At 41.7% G+C, this 12,808-nt stretch overlaps 2 protein-coding genes across 6 annotated transcripts in view; both read left to right on the forward strand.

Annotated features, from left to right (window-relative positions):
- The window catches only part of LOC123972128 (solute carrier organic anion transporter family member 5A1-like), a 56,234-nt gene that overhangs the window by 23,067 nt on the left and 20,359 nt on the right, over positions 1–12,808 (forward strand). The window lies entirely within an intron of this gene.
- LOC123971963 (fatty acyl-CoA reductase 1-like) lies at positions 552–12,004 on the forward strand. Its single transcript, XM_046051097.1, has 10 exons — positions 552–580; positions 829–1,065; positions 1,841–2,018; positions 3,618–3,662; positions 4,100–4,227; positions 4,327–4,394; positions 5,774–5,945; positions 8,864–8,993; positions 10,105–10,232; positions 10,737–12,004. The coding sequence occupies exons 1-10, from the start codon at positions 552–554 to the stop codon at positions 10,894–10,896; spliced, it is 1,275 nt and encodes a 424-aa protein (XP_045907053.1). The 3' UTR covers positions 10,897–12,004.

A 12,808-nucleotide genomic window follows, 5' to 3' on the forward strand; every position in this document is an offset into this window, starting at 1 on the left:
TCTCATTTGCTCTGACATGCACTGTGAGCTGTAAGGTCTTATATAGACAGGTGTGTGGCTTTCCTAATCAAGTCCAATCAGTATAATCAAACACAGCTGGACTCAAATGAAGGTGTAGAACCATCTCAAGGATGATCAGAAGAAGAGTGTCACGGCAAAGGGTCTGAATACTTATGACCATGTGATATTTCAGTTTTTCTTTAATAAATTTGCAAAAATTTCTACATTTCTGTTTTTTTCTGTCAAGATGGGGTGCTGAGTGTACATTACTGAGAAATAAAATGAACTTTTTGATTTTTGGAAAATGGCAGCAATGAAACAAAGTGAAAAATTTAAAGGGGTCTGAATACTTTCCGTACCCACTGTACATCGTGCTGAAACTATGATTATTCACCTAGTCATTCTGTGCAGCATCCCTGGCTATAGCATGGGTTGCTGGATTCAGTCAGTGACTACTGGTTTTGTGGGTTTTGAAGGTACCAAATGTGGCACCCTCACTGTGACAAGACACAAGGATGCTGCGCACAGTTACTGCCGGTGGTTGCCACGAAATGGTTCCACAATGTAACTTTAAGTATTGGTAAGGTTTTAGAGGTGGTGGTAAAATTAAATTCCCCACTTGGGACAGAGCCAAGCTAGCTGTTTCTAGTCTTTATGCTAAGCTAAGCTAACCACATCCCAGCTTGAGATTTGGGGTCTGTCTGCTCATTTCACATGTTTGTACTTCACACAGATGCCAGAACATTCGGTCTTTAGTTTTTGCAAATGCAGAATAACAAAACATAACTATCCCGCACCCTGATGATCACTTGTACTCTACTTGGTCAGGTCATTTTGTCCACTGAATGTCAAACTTCAGCCTGTTCCTTTTTTAATCCCTCTCAGAGATGCGATGCAGCTGAATGTCCTGGCCACCCAGAAGATGGTGGCGTTGGCCCACAGGATGAAGCACCTGGAGATTTTCATCCATATCTCCACAGCCTATGCCAACTGTGACCGGGAGCTCATTGAGGAAATCGTTTACCCTCCCCCCGTAGACTACCGCAGACTCATTGACACCCTGGAGTAAGATCTGGACTTTTGAACGGCTACTTCAACAAACTGTTGGCGACTGTTTTTTGGTTTTGGATGGCCTTGTCTATACAGATCTGTTGTCTTTAGTGTACAGAAGCATGGAATTATGGCTGAGGTTTTTAAAAGGATTCTTCATTTCTTATTGCTAGATGCATAAAAAGCAAGGGCAGGATTAAGATTGTCAGCAATGCACTGAGGGTCCCAGGTCAGTTTAGCCATGACTGTAGAGTAAATGACAGCTAGTAGTACTAATGTAGAGCCTGCCAGTCTTAGCTAGATTAGTGAAGCGTTAGAAACCAGCAGTGAGTAACAATTAGTGGGATGATTCCGAGGTTATGTATGAAATGTGGTGGTCTTTATTAATTTAATAGCACCGTAAAATGTTGACATTGTCGACATTCGTGTCTCCCTCTGAATGATCTGACACGAAGGCCGTCATCAGGTTGCTTCTAATCTATCTAAAACTTTGGTTTATGCCTAACTACATTAATAATGAATGACATTCCCATCAGCCACAGCTGTATTGTTTATTGCAAATGATAACTTGATTGTCAGCATGGTAAACATTACACCTGCTTAACATCAGCATATTACCATTGTCATTGTAAGCATGTAACATGCTGATGTTAGCTTAACAATAGACATTTAGTCTTATATTTATTTGATAGGACTGAAGATGCATGCAGCGCTCTACATTGGTGCTGGAGCTGGTTATTGTAAATGTAGAAAATGCAAGACTAATCATGTGTTATCTTGTTTCATGCAGTTGGATGGATGATGATCTGGTGTCTTCTCTGACTCCCAAACTGATCGGGAAGCGTCCCAACACCTACACATTCACCAAAGCCTTGGCAGAGTATTTGGTGCAGCAGGAGGCTGGAGACCTTAACGTAGCCATCATCAGACCATCCATAGTAGGAGCAAGCTGGAAAGAGCCCTTCCCAGTGAGTGATTCGGGCTTTTAGTGTTTCATTGCTGTTTCATGATTTTGTTTGTTTTTAACCTTCAGTTAGGGAGAGAATTGCTGTTGAATAGGAATTGTTCGCTGTACCCTAGATTAATTTTGCATGCAGTTTAAAATTTACAAAAAGGTTGAAGCATACTGCTGGAAAAACAAATCACAGCTGGGGGGGGTCGGGGTCTGTCATTATCTGTTTTGTCCGGTTTTTAAAAAGTGTGCCATCTGCTGAATAACTAGGGGTGGGAGGGGAAAAAATTCTTAGATGCATCACGATGCGGACGTAACGTTGATGGAACGCAAAAGGCAGAACTCTAAGTCCAGAAGTACAGTGCCCAGACAGTCTGTGGTGTGCACAACTGAGACCAGTGTTCCCCTTTGTTCGGCACACCACCTCTGCAGAATGAATAACCTACTACCACCCTACTAAAATTTAACACTATCATTAATATCTTTTCACTGTCGCACTGTGTAAGCATGGTAACACTCAACACTGTGCTGGCTTCCTGTGTGAGTAGCAAATGAGAGTACGACATAGTGATGGCGAAAGTTAGCGGAGTCATTAGAGGTCTGGCAGTAAACGCCCAGTGCAGGTCAGTGTGACTGTTAAGTCTGTCATTTCCCCAACAGCTGTAAAGTGAAGGTGGTTAGCGCTAGCTGTACTTGTAGAGTTGCTATGTAACATCAGCTGTATCAGTAACTTAATGTTAATGCCATTACTACTTACTCGTCCAAGGTTGAGGACATCTGGTACAAGTAAAACTGGTGTACAGTTCTGTCCTGTACACATACTGTACATCCTGGTACTAGTTAAATTATATTTCAGTTTTCAGAAGAGTCTGAAAACTGCTTAGTGAAGAGAAGAAAGTGGTGACCAGGAGGAGCTGTGGTTGGAGTAAACTAGGGAAGCAAGCTAGTCCTTTTATGCTAAGGAGGTTTCTTTTAGATTTTAATGTACAAATAAGCAAAGCAATTATCCAGAAATTGCATAGGGGGGAAAACCCCCCACCAATAATCGTTTTATAATCACATAGCAGCCCTCTGAATTGCAATTGAAAAATATAGATTCTTAGAACAAGGTCATGTTGAAAAAAACAATTACACAAGAAAAGGGATGTATCTGTATTGAAAACCACCGTTGCCGCTGTAAAACTGATGTGAAGGAAGTCCAGATCTGTTCTGGTTGTTCCTCAGGACCTAATCTAGATTTCAATGAAATTCTGAAAGCGCAGGGTTTTGGAGTAGTTGACCAGTGGTGGTGGGAGTAGGAATTTGAAGAATGTGTGGTAAAGTTGCTCTGCACACCTTCTGCTCCTGGCCAGTATCTGTTGAAAGCAGGACAGTTGTTCGAGTGCGTTGGGGCTGTCACCCTGTAGAAATTGGGTGACAGCCAGCTGCTATCTGAAATGGAGATGTCAGTTTTCTGGGTTGCATGAAATGTCAGAATAATATCAAGCTACTACAGGCTAAAGGTATTATAATTGCTTTTTGTTTGAAAATTGACTAATAGTTGATCAAGAAACATTTTATTTTCTGTCAATTGTTTCAGTACTAATTTTATGCTTTCCTCTGAACGCTCTTTCAGGGTTGGATTGATAACTTCAATGGACCTAGTGGAATATTCATTGCAGTAAGTACTAAACTGTTTAGGTTTATATACAGTAACATCCACAAAATTGGAGCTTATGCAACTTATCTAACATTAACCTCTGGCACCATCCACAGTTCCAAATCAAAATACTTTAAGATCATGTGTTGTGTTGAAATAAGTCAACACGTAAAAATCTTGCAAGAGTTCTGCAGATCTCGGGTTACCATCTAGACACAACCTACTATGTGGCAGTGCAGTAAAACAGAATGTAAACATCTGAATGGGTTGCCCTCTTCTACATAGAAATGAATGGGAATGCAAAGTTTGGTCTGACTGTGCCGTTAGTCCAGCACTTGAAGTTGGGGTCATAATAAATGTATTTGTCATGTTGTAGTTGGCACCAGCCATTCTTTGTTACTTTGAAGGTTGTAGACTTTATCATTTGTGTTAATAGTCTTTCCCTTTACCTTCTCTAGGCTGGTAAGGGGATCCTGCGAACGATGAGAGCATCCAATGATGCTGTGGCTGACCTGGTGCCTGTGGACGTGGTGATCAACGCCACACTGGCTGCAGCTTGGTACTCTGGGTCACAGACAGTCAACAGGTTTGAAAGACACAAACATGATTTTCTGGTCAATATGGATTTTACTTTTCAAGTAAAATTCAGTGGATTTACTCTGAAATCTTCCGTCCATGTTCATAGGTCTAAAAACATCCTGGTTTACAACTGCACAACCGGAGGGATCAACCCGTTTCACTGGGGGGAAGTCGGTAGGTCTCTTATCTTACCTGAACACAGCCTCTATAAAGCCCCTTGACAATGAAAGCTTATGTGTAAACGTTTCATCTAATGACATACCCTGATTGTGATCTGATCCACTGCCTGCCACACCCAAAGAGCTTTTGTTCACTGCTGGATCACTATGGAATTATAGTGAATCCCAAGTCACACATTGTTTTGGGGTAATTTATGACATTTCTCACAGGCTTTTAACTATTATACCACTTTTTTTTTCATACCTTTCAGTGATGCCACATTTTTTTTTCCCCCTTTTGTAAACTTAAAATGTAGTGATGATAGACCTACATGGAGTAAAACATAGGGCTGTTACTGAGAGTGCAGTGATTTTTGCAAACTGTTGCATTAGGAAAAACTGGTGCACACAGGTAGGCTTAATCATTTTTACCAGTTATCGGCTCCAACCTTCAAATGGTTACAGGAAGAATGAAAGTTTGAAATTTCATCTTGGCTTCAGGATGAAAACACACTTGTTGAATCGATACTTGCTGCTGTCTAAACAGTGGCATCAATTTCAAGTTGTGTACTGTGATGCAGTACCACTCTGCGCAGATATGTTTCATTGTACATTGTTGGCTTCAATGGGTGGACAGAATGACTGGAACACCGTACAATTTCATGCTATCAATACAATAGCCTGTAGCACCAAATACTATTTTGAGACTTAAAGTTAAAGCCCTATTTAATGGATTAGTATATTCTCGAATTTCTATTTTCCATCTCACTTTAAAGGGGAACTCCTTACATCTGCATTATGACGCAAATTTGAAAACTGGGGAACCTGACCTGTAGCACTGCTGCTCATCTCTGCAAGTGGCTCTAGACTACATTAGCCACTACTAGCATAATGCACCGCAATCGTCAACCAAACTGTCTGCGGTCTACTTGCATTATGAGAATGTAGGTGCCAGATTTTGACAAAGAATGCTTGAAATAAAAATTCATTTTTGAACTGTTAAATTGATTTCCCATCCATTTTGGCTTAAAAGCAGTGGCTCATGATTGACCATGGCAACAGAAGTTGACAAAACATCAGAAATGGAAACTTCATGTACATGTCGTGATAACTGTCCATCTGCTGAGGTTAGATGTGTGACTTGACCAAAAGCTCAAACGGCTATATACATTGAAATTGGTTTGCAAAATAATTACTGCTGTACCTTGCCGGCGTGTGGGTTTGTTTTTTTTTTTTTTTTTAAAGCTGTATTTTGGTTTTGTGTTGGGTGTGCATTATATTGTAATTATCTCATGAAGCACTTTGAATACTCAAGAAATCTACTAACATTTGGTTTAGCTGCAGCAAATGTATTTAACTGCTGACTTTTGTTTTGAACAACCTTCTGTTTCTTAGAGTACCATGTAATATCCACATTCAAGAGGAATCCCCTTGAGCAGGCCTTCCGTCGGCCCAATGTTAATCTCACATCCAATCACCTAATCAATCAGTATTGGATCGCCGTGAGCCACAAGGCTCCGGCCTTCCTCTATGATCTGTACCTCAGGCTGATTGGACGAGAGCCCAGGTAACCTCTTCGCCGACTCGGACGTGCCACACCTCTGCTGTTAACGGCCAAAAACCCTTCACACGTGCACACGTCTGCTGCTTTAGTCCTGTCACTTTTCTTGTAGTGTAGTAGTCTAACGCCGAAGCTGCAACGCTAATGTGTTACATGATGCTTGTGTGCAGTTTTGTTTGACGTTGAAGAATGTATAACCCAGCTGCTCTCCTGCACATAGAGGGGGGGGTACTGATGGGTTCTGCACTCTTTACATCTTGCTACTTGCAGTGTTACTGTCTCAGTTGGGTTCCCAAAATGTCAGCACTAAGGTCATCTCAGTCCAGCTGATAAATGGACTAAGGTGGACTTCAGTCTTAAGATGTCTTTGGGACCCCAACCCAGGTGTTGGCCCTTTTGGGTGGGGGGGGGACCTCTGCTAGCAGTTGAATTCTCACATGAACTGGATCTGTCTCTCCTTTAAAATCCAGATACTTAAAGATCTACAGCTCTAGCATTACACAGGGCCTGCATCTTGCCTAGTATAGGTAGGAGGAAACGCACATTCTTCATCTCGTCCTCTGTGTCCTCCTTGTCCTGTCATATCTGTATCTCTCTCCTACAGAGTACTGTATAAACATGACCTTCAAGACCAATCCCTTAGAGCAGGCCTTCAGAAGGCCCAATGTCAATCTGCGCTCCAACCCCTTTACTAATCAGTACTGGACCACTGTCAGCCACACGCTGCCAGCCCTGGTGTATGACTGCTATCTCAGGCTGACATGCCGCAAGCCCCGGTAAGGTTGCAACTGCACCCCCCCTGCCAGTCAGCCCCCACCTTCCTCACAAGCCCTCCCTCCCCTACTGTGTTGGTTTTTTTTTTTTTGTTGGTTGGTTTTTTTTTTACTGACTGGTTATGTGGGATAATGGGAACAAGGGTGCAGGGCGGAAGAAACAAATGTTTGCCGTGTCTTGACTTTACCTCATGGCATCAACTGGACTTTGTTAGTGTCATGATAACACAACTTGGCTTCTATAGGCATGTTTTCACCTCTGCTGTTTTTGGAAATCCGGGTTTGTGTTTTTTTTTAAATCTTTTTGTTTTAAAACTCTTCAGAAGACTTTTTGTGAACGAGCCATGCTGTGAACATCCATTGTCATCCCACACTTCTCATCCAATCATGGAAAATCCTGAGGCACCATGGGACTTCTTGGTCACTTAAAAAAAAAAAAAAAAAAAAAAAAAAGCTGAACATGTTTGTGTTCTCTTACTACAAGCCACAGGTATTTCAGACATTCAGTGTTTTGCAGTGCCAAGCATCCTTCCACAATACAACAGCTTCATTTGCTGAGTTTCAAATAGCAGTCTGAAATTAATTTGGCTTCGTAGCTAACTCACATTTCTATGGGTGTGACTTGGTCCTAGTTGGGTATGTCACCAGCTGTAAGCAATGATTCTCTCTGCCTCTGTGTGCTGCATGTTTGTTACAGCCTTTGAATCATTCGGCTTCACAGGAGGAATCTTGAGTCATCCCAGTCTGCCTCGTTTAGTGTAACCATTTTAAAGAGCATTTCATACAAACGGTAACAGGCATATCATTGGACTAAGGCCTTTATTTATAATTAAAATGGTTTAAGTTTAAAATTCACTAAATTACAAAATGTGCAATTTGAAGGCTCAAGACGCCCTCTTTTGATCCTCACAGTAACTGGGTACTGTTACATTCTCACCGCAGCTACCACGGCACTTTAACTTGAATTGAATGATCATCTTTTTTTGATTACCATCCTCTAAATCTGAACTAACAGAAATGAAGTATGGAAACTGGATTCACTTGTGTTAACAGGAGGACAAAAGTGAATACACAGGAAGTTGTGTCCCTTGGACTATAAAGCAGACTATTCATTTTGTGTGGATTTTCAATATTTTGGGTAAAATATTGACTCAGTCTGTTAATCTGTTCATTTTAACATCATAGATCTGTCCTCCTGGCCTGCACACAGATTAAATCCAGTTAGTCCTCAGCTGACTTGTATCAGTCACTGTCCACAGGGGAGGAATCAGACCTGGCTACTTACAGTGCTATGACAAAGTTTGGACAACCCTCTTGACTATTTGGAAGATTTGAAAAGTGAATCATCATGAACATTTCTGAGCCAGATCTGTAGAACAGTGTTGGTGTACACTAATGCTTTACATTTAGACATTAATGAACTACATGTACAAAAGAATGAACACTCTTCTTGGCTGCTTTTTAAAATCCCATGCAACTGAAATTGCACATTGTTTCTGTCCAATGAAAACCATGTATCTCATTTTGGTAATTACGTTAAACGAACAGTCTAGCATTTTAGGAAACACGCGTCCTAAATAAGATGGTCAATGCCACTCACTTCTGTATGGTAAAAATTATGCTCCAGTCAGCAGCTCCCTAGCTTAGCGTAAAGACTGGTAATGGGGGGGTGACCTCTAGGTCCCTAGCAGCAAAGAAATGGTCCAGCACAATCCCAAAACTGAACAGTTTGAGATGGTTTTCAGGGGACAGTTTCACTGGCGTATATTACAGTTCATGTATACCTATTGCTACCAAGGCATGTTTGTGGCTTGTTTTGGTGTTTTATCTTTGTAGTTTCCTTAACCTCTGCTCTCTCCTCTTCCAACACCATGGAACCCTGTCCCGCTCATTCATCCTCTGGCCCTCCCATATTCCCTGCCCACCCCTTCCTCTGTATGTCCCAATTTTTCTTCATCCCACCACCTCTACTCCTTACCTTGTCACACTCCTTTATGCTGCACTTCCTGAAACATCCCTCTTCTGTTTTGCCAATCATCTTCTCTCTGACCCTACACTACCATCGCCTTCTTCATTTATTCCAATGTTCATCTTTTCGCATGGTCCTCCCCCTTTTTATTGCATCTTCCCTTCACTGCACGTTTATCACAGGATGATGAAGACAATCACTCGTCTCCACAAAGCCATGATGGTCCTGGAGTATTTCACCAGTCACTCTTGGGTGTGGAACACTGACAACGTAGCCATGCTAATTGCTCAGATGAACCCCGAGGATAAGAAGGTAGATATTATACAGATAAGAATGAAATGGAAAAATACTATCTGATTCACATAATTCACACTTTGTCATCTGTGGTCCCATGGACATCCCACAACACAGGACAGACTTTTACAAAGATTTTTACCACTCAGTGCGTTAATGTCTGCTTGTAGGCTGGCTACAATAAAATGAGTCATTCAATAGTGACGTCAGTTTGTAGTGAACGGAGACATTGTTCAGCAGAGCTGACTGGAGGAATCTGCATTTCTGAAGGGCATGCTGGTGGACTGGGACTGCTACTTAAAGTCCTGTTTACACAATGGACCTATTGTTCCTGTAATATGAGACAGACATTTTGTCTTTGTTCTCTTGATAGAAGCATATCGGACTATCTAATTCTGTGCATTTACTCGTAAGTCTAAAATAGTGTTAGAAGATATTCTGTTAAATTGGTTTTAAATTTGTTGTGCCTTCTCCCCACCAAAAGAAACGGGCTGCTTGGGCATTCAGAACTTTAGTTCCCTGAGGATGACTGAAAGGCAACACAAACGCCACCTCACTGATCCAACCACAATGTGCCACTGTGCCTTTTATCTCCCAGGCAATGATGTTTTATTTTCCCCTCATTGTGGAAGACATCACTGGGGGTTAAATTAGGCCAAAGCCAGCTGAAGATCAGTGTCTGTCCCTCACGGTCTTTTATTAGATACTTGTGCAGACAACCATTAACCCATTTAGATTTTTTTTTCTTCTATTAAACATTTTGCCTAGTCACATTAACTTTTTGACATGTCAGTAGGAAAAGCACTCCTAAAAACAATGGATTCCATGTAACTGTAGACACTTAGCATAGAAGTACACTTTCCTGTTTGGTTTTTGTTCCCCCCCCTCCCCCGGTTGAAGATGGAGCAGATGGTGGCAGCATGTCTGAGATACACTTACATCTTTGTGCATGTTGGCACATATGCAAATAAACATGTTATAAAATGTGTTTGTAGGCACAGTGGTCGCATGGCTGTCTAGATGCCAGATTTTTTAGATTAATATAGATTGGAGTGATGTGTTACTTTCCTTGTTCACCTAAAATGTTTACCTTTAATAAATGTCTGTTACAATTTTCTTATTTCTGTAGGTGTTTAATTTTGATGTGCGTCAGCTGCACTGGGCAGAGTACATGGAAAGTTACTGTATGGGCACCAAAAAATATGTCCTCAATGAAGAGCTGTCAGGCCTGCCAGCTGCACGCAAACACCTCAACAAGTAAGCCTATGGAATTGGGGGTGGGGTTGGGTAAATTCTGCTGCCAATACAAAGAAATACTCGTATGATGAGCTCGTAGACGGCTGCATTTCTCTATAGAGTAGGCAGCTTTATATCCTCTAGGTCACAATATAGTAGATCTCTGCATAAGCACTTAAATACTCTTTTGACTAACAAGTACTTCAGTTCATCCGTCCATTAACCACTGTCGTTCACATTGGTGAGAATGAGTGTTTTATTTATTTTTTTCAGACAAATTGTTCAGATTATCAGTGAGTGCACAGTGGCAGTAATCCTGAGCTTTAACAAAGCTCATGTGAATAATATAGCAAGCAGAATTTTTCAAGGAATTAAAAGGGGAGAGCACATTTAACATCTGTAAAAGGCAAACTGGATGTGTGAGTTTTGAACACACACTCTTTATGTTCACCCTGGCACTCCTGAAATTAGAGTCCTCCTTTTTGAAGTCTATGCTCTGTCTCAATTGTGTCTCTTGTGTCCTAGGCTGAGGAACATCCGCTATACCTTCAACACTGTCCTGGTGGTGCTCATCTGGCGTGTCTTCATTGCCCGATCCCAGATGGCCAGAAACATCTGGTATTTTGTGGTGAGCCTCTGCTTCAAATTCCTCTCCTACTTCAGAGCTTCCTCCACCATGAGATAATGAGCCTGGGACACTGTGCGGGGGGAAGAGATGAAGAACACACTGGCTGTGGATGATGAGAGGTGCCTGTTTTGAAAGCCGTTAAAATGGTACCATGTATTTATATATAAAAAAATAAAAAAAAAAAGCTACCCCGACACTAGGATTAAATGGAATCATTAAACCCATGAACACTGAGCTACTGGATGTGCCTGGAGTCCACAGCGGGCTAAATGTCGCATATCTCGGATCGATCTAATGCCATCTCTAGCACTTCATAAAACACAGGGCATGGATTTATCTCCCAATGCTCAGACTAACTGCACTTGGACTAGTCAAAGAAGCAGGACTACACGCCCTCATTCTGTGCAATTCCAGTTAGTTCGGCCCCCCCCTCAGGTGCCAGCTTCACTCCCGCGACCTTTAGGCTCCGGGAGCACCCAAACCTGCTCCATCTTATCGGTCTGCTCGCCTGGCTGCTTGCTTGCAACGCGTTGAATGATGATCTGCCAGTCCAGGCTTCCTCTTCTCTTAATGTAATCGTTTAATGGCAAATGACCACTCCAACCGCCATCTAAGTTATATTTCTGTCACTTGAAAACATGGCTCCAAATTATTTTTCATGGTGGTTCATGTCAGTCTTAAGGCATATTGAAATGTTTAAAAAAACAACAACAAAAAAAACAACTTGCTTCAAAAATTTGGCTTGCTAGGCAAAACATGGACTACACTAAGCTTCTGGGGCTGTGGAGCCGGTTTTGCTCGCTTGGGTGGAGGCAGTTGAAAGATGAATGTGTACTGACTCTGTGTGAAAGTTTAAACGTCCCCCCAACCACATCCCCCAAGACCAAAGCCGGCATGGTGTAAAGAATTGATATTGCATGGGTTTTGCGGGGAGAGGGGGGGGGTTGTCCCAATGCCACCAAGAGTTGTCATTGGCTGTCTTTCACTCTTCCTGCTTGGCAAAGATGCGCTCTCTCGGTGCAGTCCTGTATGTCCCCAGTGGACTGCAGTGGCTATTTCTGTCCAAGCACAAGGTAGATTGGAATACAATGGGTTTTGTCCAGTGCCTACAAACCTGATTATTCTTGCATCAGCAAATCTTTCAAATAAAGCTGCTTCATCTACAGGTTCCCTTTTTTTTTGTTTGTGTTTTTTTTGTTTCCCCCCTCCCCCCCTCAAGTCTTGTGACAGTCTAAAAGCTATTTTTGCCAAAAATACCTCTTAGCTAACAGACTCGTAGCTCAGTAGAGGAAGAGACAGGTAGAGTTGAATAGAAATTGTCACACTTGGCTTCATTATGTGTGAGTTTAAAGTCTTTCAGTACTGGTTGACATAGTGAGTCACGGATATACACTGTAGGGGATGACTCATGTATTCATTGGTCTTTTTAGTACATTAAACTTCAGGTAGCTCTAACTGGTAGCTCAAGTCAGTTTTTCATGTTCATTTGCTATCTTAGTTGCTTCTGTAAATACAGATATGCAGGATTTAGTTGTGCTCATGTGGTTTTATAACTTGCTGGTAAACTCTTGGACCATTCTGTTGCCTTCATCGTTCTGTCCTGCTCCGTTTAATAAAAATAAATAAAAAAAGTTTGCCTTTTTAGACCAGGAATTTTGGCTTCTCACAGAATTCGTAACATGAGCTGAGCTTGCATGTTCGCATCAAATCAGTTTTTAAACTTTTCTTTTTGTTATAGGAATTTACCCTTGTTGGCATAAGTTGTCCGACCTGAGGTTAACCTGTGCACCATGTCATATTTGTTGTCTGTTACCTATTTCTCGAGCACACTGCAATGTTTGAAGAAGCGTGGTGTGACATGTGCTGATCTTTGATGTGCTTGCATGTGTCAGAGTATCTTGGGCCATAGCAACTTCACACGCCTTCATGAACGTCCTGTGAATGTCTTGGATTTATTAAGGAATGCAAT

Source organism: Micropterus dolomieu, linkage group LG06 (genome assembly GCF_021292245.1).
Source record: "Micropterus dolomieu isolate WLL.071019.BEF.003 ecotype Adirondacks linkage group LG06, ASM2129224v1, whole genome shotgun sequence".
NCBI lineage: Eukaryota > Metazoa > Chordata > Actinopteri > Centrarchiformes > Centrarchidae > Micropterus > Micropterus dolomieu.